This window comes from Ursus arctos, unplaced genomic scaffold (assembly GCF_023065955.2).
Source record: "Ursus arctos isolate Adak ecotype North America unplaced genomic scaffold, UrsArc2.0 scaffold_32, whole genome shotgun sequence".
NCBI lineage: Eukaryota > Metazoa > Chordata > Mammalia > Carnivora > Ursidae > Ursus > Ursus arctos.
Genome location: NW_026623008.1, coordinates 8331271 through 8347042, shown reverse-complemented (window position 1 = coordinate 8347042; position 15772 = coordinate 8331271). Strand labels below are relative to the sequence as shown.

The following is a 15772-nucleotide window of genomic DNA, read 5'->3' as shown; positions in this document are numbered from 1 at the left end:
CCAGGCCACCTTGTTAACTGGTCAGGGCTGCATCTCCCCCAAGGGTGTCTTTTGCTAACTTACATACAGCCAGTGAGTGGTGTCCCTGTCATGGCTGGCCCTCATCCAGCTCACTACTGAGATAATTAAACAGTACATTGAGCATCTACTATGTGCCATACACTGTTCTAAATGCTTTGGCTTCGTCTAATGTCAGTAAAGCTCTTGGCAGATAAGTAAGACACCGGTGAGCAGTGCCCGCTATGGCCCTGCTGCCCCAGCATAAGGTGTATCCAGGGGCCACCCAAATATCCACATGCTCCACTGCCCCCAGCCTTGTGTCGGGGCCTCTGGAGGAAGCTAGCAGTACTGGAGGGCTGCTGGGGTGAGATGTTGGCAGCTCATTAAGGGGTCCGTACTAGGGCCCTGGTCCTGCCATAGTCTGGCTCCTGAGATGTCAACCATTCCCTGTACGTTGGACAGAAGCCATGCTCACCTTCTGAAAGTCCCAGGCAGGACTTCCTGTGAAATCTGCCTTTCCTCCCAGAAACCACAGGACACAGGTTGGGCTGGAAACACCATTTATTTAGCTGCATGCAGCAGGGGCAGAATCCGAGCACTGCTGTCCTTTCGGCAGGAGGGAGAGGCAGGAGTGAGGTTGGGCAGGGTGGGGGGATTCAGTAAAGGCAATTCCAAGGGTCTAGGCATGGAGGCGGACAGGTGGTCCTTGAAAACCACCCACTCACCTCATCCGTGGCTTACACATCCCAGCTCTTAGAATCAGGGTGTATTCCTTCCCCCTACCTGCCCTGGGTTACCACGCGTGGGATTCTAGGGGTCTTTTGGAGATCCTGCCCCCACCTGACTTCTGGGGCTTCACTGACAGCAAGGTCAGTCCAGACCTGGCCTGGCCCCCACTCCATCTTGGCCCTGCCCATTTCAGAATAGGCCTGAGCCTCTGGGTCAAAGTCACCTCTCGGAGCAGGTGGGCAGAGCAAAGAGCTTGGGAGGGGCAGAATGAGGCAGAGGACAGGCCAGCACAGCCCCCCTTCCACTCCCAGATCTGTCTGAGCTACGTGGTCACCTCCCAGCACCTGCACTATCCAGGGCAGCCACAGGCTTGCCAGATGTCCTGACGGTCCCTGCTCCGAGGGCCCCCAGTGGAGACAGGGAGCAAGGGGCCAGGAGGGGAAGGTAGAGACACACATCTAGGTTGGCATCTGAGCTTGGAGACCAGTCTTGGAAGAGCCTGGGAGAACACCTTGCACCTCCCCAACCTCAGGGGCCCCATCTCTTAAAGGGGCCGACACAGGTCTCCCCTGCCATCATTCAGGTTGAGACCTTGGGCCTAGAGCACTGGCCGCCCCATGGCGTGAGAGGGCCGCACAAACTGAGAGGCTCCATAAAGTAGGCGACTGAGGGGCAAGGATGAACTAGGAGGTCTGGGGGAGCCTGGTCCCCCTCTCCTTCCCTAACCCAGCCCTTCTCTGACAGCAGTCAGGGTTTGGCGGATCAGGGCTTGGGGGGTGTCAAGGCAGGGGAGGCCCGATGGTGATACTGCTGTTGGTGACCCTCGGACCGTACCAGCCGGCCCAGTAGTGAGTGTCCACGCCGCCGTGCTGAAACCAGATGTAGCGGACGCCGGGTGGGTAGTTGGAGAACGTGTGAGAGACCTGCAGGGGTGGGAGGGGGGACAGGTGGAGGGAGGGAGAGAGATCGGGGGCAAGGAAGGGGCCAAGGTCTTAGTGCTGGACCAGGAGTCAGCAGAACTGAGTTCTAGTCCTAATTCTGTGATTTGGGGCAGGCCACTTCCCCTCTCTGCCTCAGCTTCCTCATCTGTAAAATGGAGCAAAATCCTCCCGGGGCCACTCCATAGCATTGATTATCTAACTGCAGCTCAAAGGAATGGAGGGAAACTCTGCAAAGTGCCAAAAGACGTCCCCTACAGTCATCACTAGGCACATGTGGCTATTTAAATTGAAATTAATTAAAATTAGATAAAATTAAAAATTTAGTTCCTCAGTCATAGCAGAAACTGGCTCTTATCAAGCATTCCACAGTCACCCGTGGCTATGGACTACCGCACAGTTGCAGACACAGACCGTTTCCATCACTGCAGAACATTCTACTGGACAGCACTGGTCAGACTGGCAAACTGTGGCCTAGGGGCCCACTGCCTGTTTGTGTAAATAAAGTTTTATTGGAACACAGCCATGTCCCTAGCTGCTCTCATCACACAATGGCAGAGTTGAAGAGCTGAGTAGTTGTGACAGGGACAACTCGACCTGCAAAGCCTAAAATATTTGTATTTGGCCTGTTAAGAAAATGTTTGCTGCCCCTGGTCCAGACAGTGGTAATAACCGATATTAGTAACTAGTAGTAGTTAACCTTTTTGAACATGGCTTTACCGGCATCATTTCAGAGCTCAAGCAGCCGAGGCCCAGGTGAGAAGCAGCAGGGCTGGGATCTGAACCCAGGCCTGTTTGACTGCAGTCTCGGCCTTGGGCAATATGCCACCTGCCCTCTTTCTGGCCCACGCACCTCCCTCCACTTGGCATCGCTCTTCTGCTGGATCGTTGCCGGGTCCGGCTGGAAGGTCCCCAGGGGTGCATGTGCTGACGACAGGAGCTGAACACACAGCTGGTACTTGGACCCGCAGTCTGGCCTGGCTGCGAACCTGCAGGCAGAGGGAGGGCGCATCAGGGCCTTGGAGATGGGGGGCAGGGTGGGGGTGGGGCGCCTGAGTGGCAGGCCCCCCTCCCCCAGACCCTCGCCCCAGGCACTCACCAGTCCTTGACCTCGATGTCCGGCCGTGTGGTGTCCATCAGCTCCTCCCAATACCCTTCGGCCTTGAGGTCCACCACCTGGGACTTGAGGCAGGTGCTGGGGGCAGGCAGAGGGGTGGGAGGGGCTGGGGCTCAGCACTAGGGCGCTGGGGGGCAAGGACTGCTGTTCCCAGAGTAGGAGACCCCAGGGTGAAATGACTTGGGTTTCCCCCCACCCCAACAGTTCCCCAGCCTCAGATCTTACTAATAAGAAGTCACGAAGTATTTCTTGACCTGGTCATTGGGGAATTCCTTCCTCTGGTCTCTAGAGAGATCCTCCACCTTCCATTCATCACCTCCATTCACGTCCAGGCTCCAGAATTCAAAGCCCTCTGGCCAGAAAGCAGAATGTACGTCATAGGGAAGCCCCCCAGTGGTCTTTTAAGTGCCCCTTCCTCCCAGATCCTCTCCCTGAATCTCTGCAGCTGCCCTCAAGCCCCATGCTGTGCGACATTGTGCGGGATACTGCAAACCAATAGTGGCTGTCTCCTATTAGATGCTTCCTGTGTGCCCAGCACCATGGTAAGTGATTTCCACTAGGAATCCCAAGCCATGTGACCATGTGAATGACCAGATCCCTTCTGTGATGGAGAATGCTCTGACACCAGCAGACAGATCTGGGGCTAGTCCCAGCTCTACCAATACGGGGCTGTGTGACCTTAGAGAAGTTGCTTTCCCTCTCTGAGCCTTGGTTTTGTCCTCTGTAAACTGGAGTTAAGAACAAGAGCTGACAAACTTTTTCTGTAAAGGGCCAAAATATTGTAGGTTTTGTGGGCTATATATGATCTCTGTTGCAGTCTTTTTTTTTCTTTTTTTTTAAATAACCATTTAAAACTGCAAAAACTACTTTTAGCTCCTGGGCCAGATTTGGCTCATGGACCATAGTATGCCAACTGCTGCCCAAGAACATGACTGTTGTGGAGTCAAGTGAGGCAGGCACCTGAAAGCTCTGGACAGACTGGAGTCATTTCATTATCATTTTGCTCCAGAATTTGGCCAAATAATGGGAAATGAGGCTCCCACCTCATTCCGGTGTCCAGCCAATGAGTTACAACACAGTGAGGGAAAAAGGGAGCTCTAGATGATATAGATTTGTTTTACCTGTTGTCGTAATATGCTGGAAAGAAGACTGGATCTCTCATTCTTCCATAAGTAAAGTCCCCTTTGCACTCTGGGGCAGTCCTAGGAGGCCTCGCCCTGGAGTCTGGGAACTAGGCCAATGATATATGGCTCTGACTTCCTGGTCTTGTGTCTTGGGCACAAGTAGTCCCAACTGGCCAACAGTCCCTCTCCTAGGAAAGGTCACTGGGGAAATAATCTTAAGGGTGGAATACAAAATGCCACTCTTGGCCTCAGTTTGCCCGTCTGAAAAATGGGAGCACTAACAGCACCTACCCCTTAGGACTATTGTGAGAGGATTAAAGGAGTTAAACCCACCAAAGTGCCTGGCTCACGGTAACTGCATAATGAAAGTCAGCTGCTATCATGACCGTGTGTGCGTTGGGGGCACGCCAGACCCACTCTGCACCCCACCTTCAGCGCACGGGTTGTGCAGGAGATTTCTGTGGAGGCTGCGTAGGAAGTAGAAGATCTTCCAGTCGGCCACGGGCTGGTCCCAGTCCTCGGTGATGAAGCCCTCCCGCAGGCACTTGCGCTTCCAGAGCGTCACCAGGTCGATGAGGTCTCGCCAGAGGCTGCAGACGGGGCGGCAGCGCAGCAGCAGCTGGCGGGCGGGCACGTGGGTGAACAGCTCCAGCAGAATGTTCTCGGGCAGCTCGTTGATGTTCCCCACGGCCATGGCGTGTGGCTTCTGGACGCCCCCCTGTGGTTATTGAAAAGCTACACTATAGACCAGGCCCCCTCTCCAGAACCGGATATTTGCAGCACCCCATGGCAGTGGACTGTCCCATCCCAGCTCTGCCATTTACTATCTCAGGAAATCCACCGTGCCTCTCCGAGCCTCAGTTTCCTCCTCTGAAAATGGGGCCAGGAACGGTACTAAAATGGTTTCAAAGGACGTGGCACAGCAGATGCTCGATAAAAGGTGATTGATTTTGGGGCGCCTGGGTGGCTCAGTTGGTTAAGCGTCTTGCCTTGGGCTCAGGTCATGATCCCAGAGTCCTGGGATCGGGTTCTGCATTGGGCTCCCTGCGCAGCAGGGGAGTCGGCTTCTCCTTCTGCCCCTGCTCATGCTCTCTTGCTCACTCATTCCCTCTCTCTCAAGTAAATAAATAAAATCTTAAAAAAAAAAAAAGTGATTGATTTTACTGTCACCTCACAACAGCCTCTAAAGGATGCTAAGGAGGCCCAAAGGGGTGTGAGTACCTGCCCAAGGTCACACAGACAGGGACAGAGGACGGAAAGAGTCTTCTCTGATTCTAGAGCAAGCCTCTTCCAATAGGCCAGGATTTAGAGTGTTAAGGAACAATGCGTAGTCCCGCAGAACCATCCATCCAGCAAGTCCTCCAACGGAGGAGGGAGAGAGGTTGGGGGCAGGGGGATAATTACCATTGTCTCCAACGTAGGTTTAAAGAGCTCAAGAGAATTTCTCAAGACCGCAGAATAAATCAGCTGCCCAGCTGAGACTGGAGATGGGGTGGGCGATGGGGAAAGGCCTTTCCCATATTCCCACCTCCACCCCCGCGGCAGGATCCCCGGCGCGCCTGCAGCCTTCCCACCTCGCGTTCTGGCTTTAAAGTGCCCCCCAAAGCCGCGGCTCGGGACCCTGGGCATCGATTAGCGACCCCAGCCCCGGTTCTCGCCTGAGCCGCCGCTCTCGGCCGCGCCGCGCAGCCCCCGAGGCCTGGGCCTTGTCCACGCCCGGCCTCCCTCCGCGCACTGCCCGGAAACCGCCCAGTGCGCCCTCCTGCGGAGCCCTGGCCCGCCCGCACCCCCACCGCGGCGCTCCCCGCGCCCACTCCCCCGGGTCACCTGCGCTCGGCCGCCGCTGCACGGTCCGGCTCCGCCGTGGGGCTGAGCGGGCCTTGGCCTGCCTTAGCTGGAGCGTGCGGCCCCGCCCCGGCCCGTCAGGCCCCGCCCCGGCCCCGCCCCCGGCCCTCCCCGCGCTGCTGCCCCCCACGAGACGCAGGAAAATTACCTGGGGGCGGGGGCGCCGGGAGGAGCCTCGGCCCCCCTCCCTCCTCCTGGGCTGCGCGCCCCCCACCCTCTGCCTGACCCAGACTCGCTGCCCTCTCGCCTCCTCCTCCCAGCAGCCACCCCTGGAGGGAGCTGGAAGACGCCCCAAATCGGATCCCCCCCCTCCATTAATAAACCCGACTCCCGACCTTTCCCTGCCTCCTGGGTCCGGCGAGGAACCGGTAGCCTCAGGCCTGGGGCCGACCGCTCCAGACTGCGGGGCGTCCCGGCACCGGGCCAAAGGCGGGGCGGGGGCGGAGGCGAGGGCCTTTAAGAGGCGCGGCCAGCCGGGCCCCGACCTAGACGCGGGCAGCGCCTGGACTCGCAGTCGCCGCGGGACTCGGGCAGCCCCGCAGCCCCGCAGCGCTCCGGCTCCTCCTCCTCTCAAGACCGCCCTCCGCAGCGATGGACGGAGACGGTGAACCAGGTAGCCGCCGCCACCCGGATCCACTCGCTCAGCCCGGGAGGGGAGACCAGGGCAGGCGCAGGCGGGCGACTGCTACAGAGAGGGGACATCAGAGAGCGAGGGGGTCCCCGACACCCAGCGCGGCAAACTTTCACCCAAGCAAAGCGCTTGCGACAGTCTTAAAAGAGCACAGCCCTCTGGCTGGCTGGAGGCCTCCAGAGGTGACAGGCTCCTGGGTCCTATTTACCAGGGAAATAGCCTAGGAGTGATTCCACGTTTCCGCTCTCAGCTTCCTGAGGGTCTGTTGGGTCCGGGTCTGGGACGCATCTGGGATGCAGGAGGCTCCATGCCTTTTTCTTCCATCAACTTCTTTCATTTGCCAGCCCTGGCCCTTGAGCTGCCTGGATTCCCATGGATTTCTTGGGGCTGCCGTCCTCTCCCCACCCCACCCCAGTCTTCCTCCTGGGCTCCCTTGGCCGGAGGGGCTGCTCTTCAACTGGGTGGTCACTTGCCCAGTGGGGATCAGGCCAGCTGTGACAGAGAGTTGGGGCACAGCTCTCGCCTATGCTCAGGCCCTCTGAGACTGCCCAGTCATCTTGTCTGGAATCAGAGACCCCCCCCCCATCCCTTGAACTCCCTACTGAGCCAATAGGGGTTGCCTGCTGAGTCAGGGTGGGAACAAGACCTGACTGTAGATCCCTCCACTCCTGCCCCAGCGGGCCCATCCGAGAGAGCGGGCCTTGCTTGGAGCAGGCCCCGGGAAACACTGATGCATGCTCAGGTGGCCAAGCCCCTCTCCTCTAGCCCTGAAAGTCCCAGCCAAGAGTTCAGCCCCGGCTCCCAATCCGTTACCCCCTTGCCACACCCTCCATAGGGCCCCAGAATGGGCTGCTGCGTTTTCCCAGGGCTCAGCTACTCCCTGGACTCCAGGGCCCAATGCAGGTGAGTGAGTCAGCCCGGGAGGCAGCTTCCAGGGGCCAGATAACTTTCCGAAGGCAACAATGTGGGGAGTTGTGTGTGCTGGAAAGGGGTTGGGGGGGCTGTAATCAGATCTGGGGCCTGGAGTGCCAGGCCTGAGGCCAGGAGAGGGGACCGGGCAAGGTGCACCTTTCGGGGGAGCATCAGGTGTCCACCAGGGCCAGGGCAGGGCAGGGGGAGGGGTGGAGAGGTGAGGACACTGGGCCCAGCTCCCCAGAGAGCTGCGGGCAGCAGGACAAGCCAGTGATGTGGCTTCGGGGCCTGGCATTTTCCTCTCTGCACGCCCGTTGTTCCTGGGCAAAGCTAATAAACCTCTCTGGGCCTCGGTTTCTTCTCTGCAAAAGAGAAAGGGTTAAACCGCACATCATAAAGATGTGGCCAAAAAAAAAAAACCAAAAAAAAAACCAAACAAAACAAAACCAAAAACAACTATTAATGAAGGAAAGTGTTATGCTCAATGATTCACTAAGTAAGATTTATGAGGACTGACTGTGCTCTGAGCTCTGAAGAAGAGGTAAACCCTGATTCAGCTCGAGGGTCTGACTGTGGGAGGGGGAGAAAATGCTGCACGTGGGGAGGGAGGGAAGCACTGGCAGACTGGGGTCCTGGCAACACCCAGACTTGGGTCTAGGCCCTGCCTCTTCCCTCCCCCACTGCTCAGCCTGTTTCTACCACCACCTGGGCTTTCCAGGCTCTAGCCCTTAGGATCCCCCCTATCCTAGGTCTGAGAGCACTGCCTCCCCCCATCACCCAGAGTGGCCCCATCGCCTCGCCACTGTGTCTTCCTCCTCCAGAGACACTGTGCACTCAGTATCTGCTTACTCAAGGTTTTGATGGCCCAGCTGAGGCCGGCTGGGTTCCAGGAGACAGTCCAGTCTGCAGCTCCTGACATCTCTCCCCCTCCATACGATTTAGAGTGCCCTGGCCCCTTCCTCAGGGAATGGGAGCATCAGCGCTGTTTGAATGGGCTGGCCCAAGCATTACTTAGATTTCATAGACGAGGAAACAGAGGGCTGGGGATAGGAAAAGAAGGGAGTGAAAGGACCTTCATTTCTCCAGCATTTACTACCTCTCCCTGTTCCATATACCTGCTCTCTTTTAACGAGCCCCCACATCACACAGCCGTGGCTGACAGGGGGTTCCAATCCCTGTGCTCCCTTCCCTTCAGCCTCAGATCCCCACGGCCCTGCCCTCACACTAGGGCTGTAACCTCTGGAGAGTCAAAATCAAACTCATAATGGTGCCTCCAAAGTCAACACATTATTTTATCGAGGGCATGGTGGTTCATGGTGGCTCTGGAGCTGGACTGCCTGGGTTCAAGTCCAGGCTCCGACCTCTCATTTGCTGTGTGATCCTGGGAGGTTTCACCGCTCTATGCCTCAGCTTCCTCATTAATGAAATCTCAAAGGCAGGAGGAACAACCTCGAAGAGATGCCATACGGATTTAGAGTAAAGAAACCACTTAGAACAATGTCTAGCTCTTGCTAAATGCCCAGTAAACATTAGCTGCTGACAGTGTGCCAGGGAGGGTTCCAGATGCCAGGCACTGGGATGAAGCAGTGAGTGTCCCAGACCCAGTTCCTGCCCTCTCGCACTCGGTCTGGTCCTGAGAGAGGTGTTTACAAGCCAACATATGCTAGGACAAGAGCTAAGAAGGACAGGAACTCCACAGTGGGAAGATGTGGTGGTGGGAAGTCCTGGAGCACTCCCCGGAGGAGGTGAGGGGAGCAGGGATCTCAGGGGGTGGTGGTAAGGCTAAAGGAGTTGATGTGAGATACATGGAGTCAAGTTTGTGCAACAGATGGATGCCCTTATAGGAATATTCTCAGTTGCAGTTGTCTTCTCAGGTTTACTGGCCCTGCAGGGACAACTGAGGCCTCTGAGGCCACTCTTGGGACTGGGGACTGGTCTGTGGCCCCCCGCCCCGTGGGCCTCGTCTACTGGGTAGCAGTCTCTGGGCGCAGAAGCATGGGCCTCAGCTGTGGATTGTGCGAGGCTGGGTGGGAGACAGATACCCGACACACGGGGGTTCTCAGGCTGGGGGCGGGGCACAGTCGGAGCAGAGTCACAGCCCCCCACCCCCGCCTGCAGAGAGCGTGGGCCAGCCGGAGGAGGTGAGCCCAGAGGGGCAGCCGGAGGAGGCAGGCGCGGAGGAGGCGAGCGCCGGGGCGGAGCGGCCCGAGGAGGAGGCGGTGGCCTACCTGGACGAGCTGCCCGAGCCGCTGCTCTTGCGCGTGCTGGCCGAGCTGCCGGCCGCCCAGCTGGTGCAGGCCTGCCGCCTGGTGTGCCTGCGCTGGAAGGAGCTGGTGGACGGCGCCCCTCTCTGGCTGCTTAAGTGCCAGCAGGAGGGGCTGGTGCCCGAGGGCGGCGCCGAGGACGAGCGCGACCACTGGCAGCAGTTCTACTTCCTGAGCAAGCGGCGGCGCAACCTGCTGCGCAATCCGTGCGGGGAAGGTGAGCGGCTCGGCGGCCTCAACGTCCCCTTCTGCAAAATGGGCCGGAACAACGCTAGCCCGCCTGGAGGGCGAAGTGAGCCGAAGCCCTGGCGCGGCCCCAACAAATACTATACGTATGGTTGCCTCCCTGGCCGCCTGTTCTCCGGGGGTCCCTTTCCCAGGTCCTTCCACCCTCCGCGAGCTGGGGCAAGACCCGCCCTGTGGAGGAGCCTCCCAGGAGGGAGGGAGAATCTGGGGACGGGTAGGAAGTGACTCCCTTTCTGCCCGCACCATCACCTGCCCAGCCCACACCGTTCAAGCCCCGCGTTCCCCTGCCCACGCCCCCCCCCCCAACTATAGGAGCAAGAGCCGGCCCTGCCACACCCTTAGCACGGAGTGGGTGACCAGGGTGGGGCTGTCGTGTTCCTACAGAGGACCTGGAGGGCTGGTGCGACGTGGAGCATGGCGGGGACGGCTGGAGGGTGGAGGACCTGCCAGGAGACTGTGGGGTGGAATTCATCCATGATGAGAGCGTCAAGAAGTACTTCGCCTCCTCCTTTGAGTAAGGAGAAGGGGGATGGAGGGCAAAGGGGGGAGAGGGGTCGCCACTCCCTCCTAACTCTGGTTCCCTAGGTGGTGTCGCAAAGCGCAGGTCATTGACCTGCAGGCTGAGGGCTACTGGGAGGAGCTGCTGGACACCACTCAGCCCGCGATCGTGGCGAAGGACTGGTGAGCGGCCGTGGGGCTGGGCCAGGACTGTGGGGAACGAAAACGGGAAGGCGTGAAGGAGGGAGTGTGTGTGGGGGGCAACTTGGAGACGCTGCCATGTCCCAGGGGCCACTGCCTCCCAACTCTCGTGGTTGTGGTCACGTGGGCCACGGGTTTTCAGGAGAAGGTGGAAATCCACCTCCTCAATGTTGGCAATTAAAAAAACAAAACGTGTCACTCTGGGCTGGCTTTAGCCTCAAAGTTAGGTCTGACCGGCCTGGGGTGTAGTCCTTGGGTTTGGACCTTGGGCGAGTCCTTTCTCTCTCTGGCCTCAGTTTCCTGATCTGTAAAACGGGGACATTGGTAGTACCGGCCGGCGGGGTTGGGCAGAAATGAGAACTTCTGTAGCAGGCACGGCCCACAGTACCAGCTCAGCAGGGCTCGGCGGGCACTCGCTCCCTCCCTCGGGTCAGGTACTCGGGCCGCAGCGACGCCGGCTGCCTGTACGAGCTCACGGTGAAACTGCTGTCGGAACACGAGGACGTGCTGGCCGAGTTCAGCAGCGGGCAGGTGGCGGTGCCCCCAGACAGCTATGATGAGGGCTGGATCCAGGTGAGCCTGGAGGCTCCGGGGGGCGGGGCCCGGGAACGGGAGGGCGGGGCTCATGGAAACCCCGCCCACGGCACGCGGGTCGGGCAGACTTGGCGGAGGGGTGTGGAGGAGGGACCCAGGCTGGGAAATCGAGGGGGGAGGCTAGAGGCGGGAAAGTGCGCCGGGCTGGGGCGGCTGGGGGAGGCACCGGGGCCCTAATCAGACCCTCCTACCTCCACTCCCCAGATCTCCCACACCTTCACCGACTACGGGCCCGGCGTCCGCTTTGTCCGCTTCGAGCACGGGGGTCAGGACTCCGTCTACTGGAAGGGCTGGTTCGGGGCCCGGGTGACCAACAGCAGCGTGTGGGTGGAGCCCTGAGTGACCCCCCTCTCCAACCTCAGCCGCCTTGGAGGGGCAGAGGTCTGGGGTACATAGGTCTTAGTCGGTAGCATTCGCACCTTTCCTACCCCCACCCCTGCCCCCACGTACTCCTCTCCTGCCCCATACTTCAAGCCCAGCCCCACACTGGGAAAGAGGGGTTTTGTTGGCATATATTTGCATCTGGAAAATAAGATGGGTGAGGGTATGGGCCTGGGCTGGGCCCACCGCTGAATCCCCTGCACTTAGCACCGTGCCTGCCACAAAGTGGGCGCCTAATAAATACTATTTGTCCAAGGAAGGAATGAATGAACAAACGGATGAATGAACACCGCTCCCTTTGCATCCTTCTCTGTCTCCTGAGGGCCCCTGGCCCAGCCTGGAAAAATACTTGGTGGGGCTCCAGCTGCTCTGGTTTCCAGGGGCCCTTGGGCCGGTGCAGAGCCAGCCAGGCCTGCGCCGCTGGACAAAGGCTGGGATTGTGAGGGCGAAGAGTGGGGAGCTGGGCCTGGCGCCTGACTGACACCCAAGCTGCCCAGAGGCCAGAACAGGGTGTGTGTGTGGGGGGGTTGCCCTCCAGGCTTCTCTGGATCCCTTGATCCCCCTCCCGTTCCTTTCTGAGGGCAGGGTCACCGTTGGGGGGTGGCACTGGCAGCACCTTACCTAGAATCCCAATTCTCCTGGGCCTAGGGATGGATGCCAGTGGCCCAGGTGGGGATGGGGAGGTGGGGAGATGGGGAGGGTGGCTGGGGGAGCAACTTGGTGTTCCTCTTAGTCCATGCGCACTTCATGCCGTCCTCTCGGGTCTGGTGTTGGATTGGACAGGAGTCATTCGCGTCTGGTCTCTGGTCATTTTCCAAGCCCTGCCCAGAGGCTGGCCCCTAGCACTGGTTTGAGCGGAAGGGGCAAAGGTGTGGTGCCGGGCACTCTTTTTGGCCTCCCCAGCAGCTCTCACACCCAGCCCTTCCCCAGGACGCTCAGCTGCTGGTCCTGGGGGTGACTGAGGGTCTCCACGCAGCTGCTCTCCTCTTGGAAATGGTGACGGATAAAACCTCAGTGGCCCTCCAGCTTTCCTTTGATTTTGAGCCTTGCTGCCACCTGCTGGTCAGATGGGATTGCACGGTTCAAGCTGGGCCCGCCTGTACTTGTTCACGGGTTCATTCATTCACTCACAATTCCTGAAGCCATAACCCTGGAGCCAGGCTCTGTGTAGGGCCTTGAGGTTCCACGGGTGAGGAAGACACTCCTTGTCCCAGGAAGATGGGGCCCCCTGGGAAGAGATACCCAGTGTCCTGGAGGGCTCCAGCTGGAGTCCCAGCTCTGGGGGCATCCTCAGTCTCTCAGAGAACTCCCAGTCTGAAGGTGGAGGCACAGCCCCTGCCTCATGGGCATCCTTAGTCCTTTCTAGGGGATCTCACACAGTCTAGTGGGGAAAGCACCGTCCACACCTACCTGAGATGCCGGTCAGGAGAATCGATGCCTTGATGGGTTTGATGAAAGCCATGAAGGAAGAGGGCCACCCCCAAGGGCTTCCAGGTTTACACGAAAGAGTAATAGGCAAGGTAGTGCTTTGGGGCGATGGACTAGGATGGGCATGTGGGGAGCCCCATGAGGCTGAGTTGGGGGAGGACTGGGACCCCCCGCCCCCCGGGGGGGACTGCAGGAGGAGGCTGGATGGAGACTCAGTGAACATGAGAGGAGGAGTTGCGTCCAGGTGCCTGTGGGGATGCGATATCAGCACTGTGATGTGGGGGCATGGGACGTGCTGCAGGTGGAGGAGCTCCCCCCCCCATGGGGCAGTCAGAAGAGAGGACCCTGAGGGGTCTTGGGCTCTGGGCTGGAGAGACAGGATTGGCACTGTATGTGGCCAGCAGCCAAAGCCAAGGCCATTGGTGAGGGCTGGGCATGAATGTGGAGTGAGGCAGGAGAGGGCACAGAGAAACCTCAGCCTCCGGGGCCACAATGGGGGAGACAGAGCAGCCAGGGAGGTGAGGGATGGGGGAGGGGGAAAGAGGATGCAAGCCCAGGGAGGCCACCTGCAGCCAATGGTCTGTTCTCAGAGGAGACCAGATCCTCTGCCCTGAGGCCCCAGAGGAGACCTGGGGGCTCAGATAATGGGGTCCTTCTGACCCGCTGTCCCGAGTGCCTGTCACTAGAGGGATAGTTGGATACACTGGTGGTATTCAGCTTGGGAAGGCCAGACAGCTACTCCTGAGTCATCAAAGGGCTGAGACTTCGGGGATAGGTGGGCCAGCAAAGCTCAGTGGGAAGGGGGAGAGGACATTGGGACCCTGACTGTACACATAAGGATACTGAGGAGCCGAGATTTGGCAGATGACACACAGATTCATTGGAGAAGCGAAAGGTTCAGCCTAGGTGCAATGGGCTTCAAAGAGCAGGTGCTTAACCTTTACCTGCTGCCCTCCACCCCCAACGTTCATTATAGGACCGCAGACCGTCAGCTTCCTTCAAGGGAAAACCTACTCCGTCCAGCAGGGGGCGCCTCAGGGACCTCTCTGGACAGTGGGGAGCGCGGATAGCAGACAGGTTAGCCACATGGCTCAATGGCACCTGAACATAGGCTCAGGAGAGAGAGGTGCATGTTCCTGAAGGTCCTTTCTAATCAGTCAGTGCTTTTTGAGCACCTACTATCTGCCAGGAAGTTACGGTAAAACCAGACGAGGATGTTGCGCCCTGGAATAGTCTAGATAGAGAAACATAAATACAAGCAGCTAAATAAATGAGTCAGATAATTACCAACAGGATGGAACACTTAATATACATACCAGGCAACACTCTAGGAACTTTATATATATTGATTCATTAAAATAACCTTATGGAGGGGGAACTATTATTACTTTCATTTTTACAAGTGAGAAAACTGGAGCACAGAGAGGTTAAGCTACTTGCCTGAGGTCACACAGCTAATATGTGTTGGAACTGGAATTCCACTTAGCCACTTAGGCACTTGACTTCTATAGTGAAGTAAACAAACTAGAGAGTGAGGTTGGTCTTTTTGGTCAAAGTGATCAGGGAGGACCTCTTTGAGGAAGGGACATTTGAAGGATGAGGAGAAACCAGCCATGCAGATATCTAGGGGGAAGAACATTGTAGAAGCAGTAAGTGCAAAGGCCCTGAGGTGGGAATGAACTCATTCATAGATCAGAAAGGCTGGAGCTCAGTGAGCAAGTAGGGAAGTGGCTTGACAGAGGTTGGAGATACAGGCAGGCAATCCCGAGAGTTTCCTGAGCACCTGCTGTGTGCTCTGTCTTACAAGGTATAGCATGTTTTAAGGAAAAACCTTTGCTCTATCCAGCAGGACCCGAGAATGGGGAGTTAGACATAAGCAGCTTATAGCTGAGGTGATGAAACCAAATTTCCCAAGAGTAACAGGATGAACAAGATGCTGATAACAGCAACCATGGGGACGATAACAGGAATCGGTTGGGACTTGGTGGGAGCCAATTCCTGTGCTAAGCACACAGGCTCCTTCAATCTGCTCGGTGGCCCTCTCCGGTAGATACAGATATTCCCATTTTACAGATGAAAGAGCTTAGACTCTGAGATGTTGGGTAACTTGCCCAGGGACATACACAATACATAGGCAGTTGTGGCTTTCCAGTTTCAAAACCAGTTGATCTGGATTTCCAGCTCAAGTCCTAGCCACTTCACTCTGGCATAGGGTCAGAGATGTGCACAAGCTAGGGGACAGAGCTGGGGCAGAAGCTAGGAGCTCTGAGGTGAGGAAGCATGGAAACGGTGGCAATGACCAGGGCTGTGGGGCTCCAGGTCTTCTAGGAATATTATTGATTGCCCCAGGCAGAAGGAGGGACAGCTAAGTGTTTCTGGGACATTTTGGTTATGGGGCTGGGGAAGATAAAATGAATTTTCTTTTAGATTTCTTGGTGGAGCCCTCTATTTAGCATTTTTGCAATGGAAAAAAGTTATCCTTTCGCTTCTGATTTATTTTCCTTGTAAATCTGGATTTTTGTAGCCATGGTATGTTATTCAGTAGTGGTTGTATAAGGAGGGAAGAAGGACCAGTTCCTCAAATGACCACTAGGTATCAGCGTTGTCAAGGGAGTTCCCAGGCTGGGCTCCTCTTGCCATGTTCTCTGCAGAGGAAGGGGGCATCAGCAGGGGGAATTTGAATTCGAAGCCTGATTTCTTGTCTGGGGCTCAGTCTGGGCCTGAGGGGCTGGGCTTCCTGCCTGCTTTGGGGCTGCTCTAACACCAGAGGCTCCTGAGAAATACTTAGGATGCTAGGTCCTCTGAGGTTAGAGTCCTATAAGACTAGGAAGGATTTGTGGTCTCTGGGAATCCAGCCTTTAATA

General features: G+C 57.5%; 2 protein-coding genes across 6 annotated transcripts; one reads left to right on the top strand and one right to left on the bottom strand.

Annotated features, from left to right (window-relative positions):
* Positions 1-543: 543 nt before the first annotated feature.
* On the bottom strand, positions 544-6179 carry FBXO44 (F-box protein 44). Of its 5 annotated transcripts, none has more exons than XM_057305437.1 (6): positions 6089-6179; positions 4338-4626; positions 3010-3136; positions 2767-2862; positions 2521-2656; positions 544-1652 (listed from the first exon to the last, which is right to left on the bottom strand). In XM_057305437.1, the coding sequence occupies exons 2-6, from the start codon at positions 4600-4602 to the stop codon at positions 1509-1511; spliced, it is 768 nt and encodes a 255-aa protein (XP_057161420.1). In that variant the 5' UTR covers positions 4603-4626; positions 6089-6179; the 3' UTR covers positions 544-1508. The 5 variants fall into 5 exon arrangements, with proteins under 5 accessions (XP_057161420.1, XP_057161421.1, XP_026375636.1 ...); XM_057305438.1 differs by lacking the exon at positions 6089-6179 and adding an exon at positions 5902-5948; XM_026519851.4 differs by lacking the exon at positions 6089-6179 and adding an exon at positions 5736-5825.
* A 165-nt stretch (positions 6180-6344) lies between these two features.
* FBXO2 (F-box protein 2) lies at positions 6345-11723 on the top strand. The gene is made up of 6 exons (XM_026519850.4): positions 6345-6366; positions 9415-9777; positions 10191-10320; positions 10392-10487; positions 10940-11078; positions 11304-11723. The coding sequence occupies exons 1-6, from the start codon at positions 6345-6347 to the stop codon at positions 11436-11438; spliced, it is 885 nt and encodes a 294-aa protein (XP_026375635.3). The 3' UTR covers positions 11439-11723.
* The last annotated feature ends 4049 nt before the right edge of the window (positions 11724-15772 follow it).

Coding starts and splice junctions, on each gene's coding strand:
- FBXO44 (XM_057305437.1), bottom strand. CDS start 4,602: ATGGCCGTGGGGAACATCAACGAGCTGCCCGAGAACATTCTGCTGGAG. Junction 2,863..3,009: donor TACTTCGTGACTTCTTATTA/GTAAGATCTGAG, acceptor GCCTGCCCCCAG/CACCTGCCTCAAGTCCCAGG. Junction 1,653..2,520: donor GCGATGCCAAGTGGAGGGAG/GTGCGTGGGCCA, acceptor CCACCCCTGCAG/GTCTCTCACACGTTCTCCAA.
- FBXO2 (XM_026519850.4), top strand. CDS start 6,345: ATGGACGGAGACGGTGAACCAG. Junction 6,367..9,414: donor GGACGGAGACGGTGAACCAG/GTAGCCGCCGCC, acceptor CCCCGCCTGCAG/AGAGCGTGGGCCAGCCGGAG. Junction 10,321..10,391: donor TACTTCGCCTCCTCCTTTGA/GTAAGGAGAAGG, acceptor CTGGTTCCCTAG/GTGGTGTCGCAAAGCGCAGG.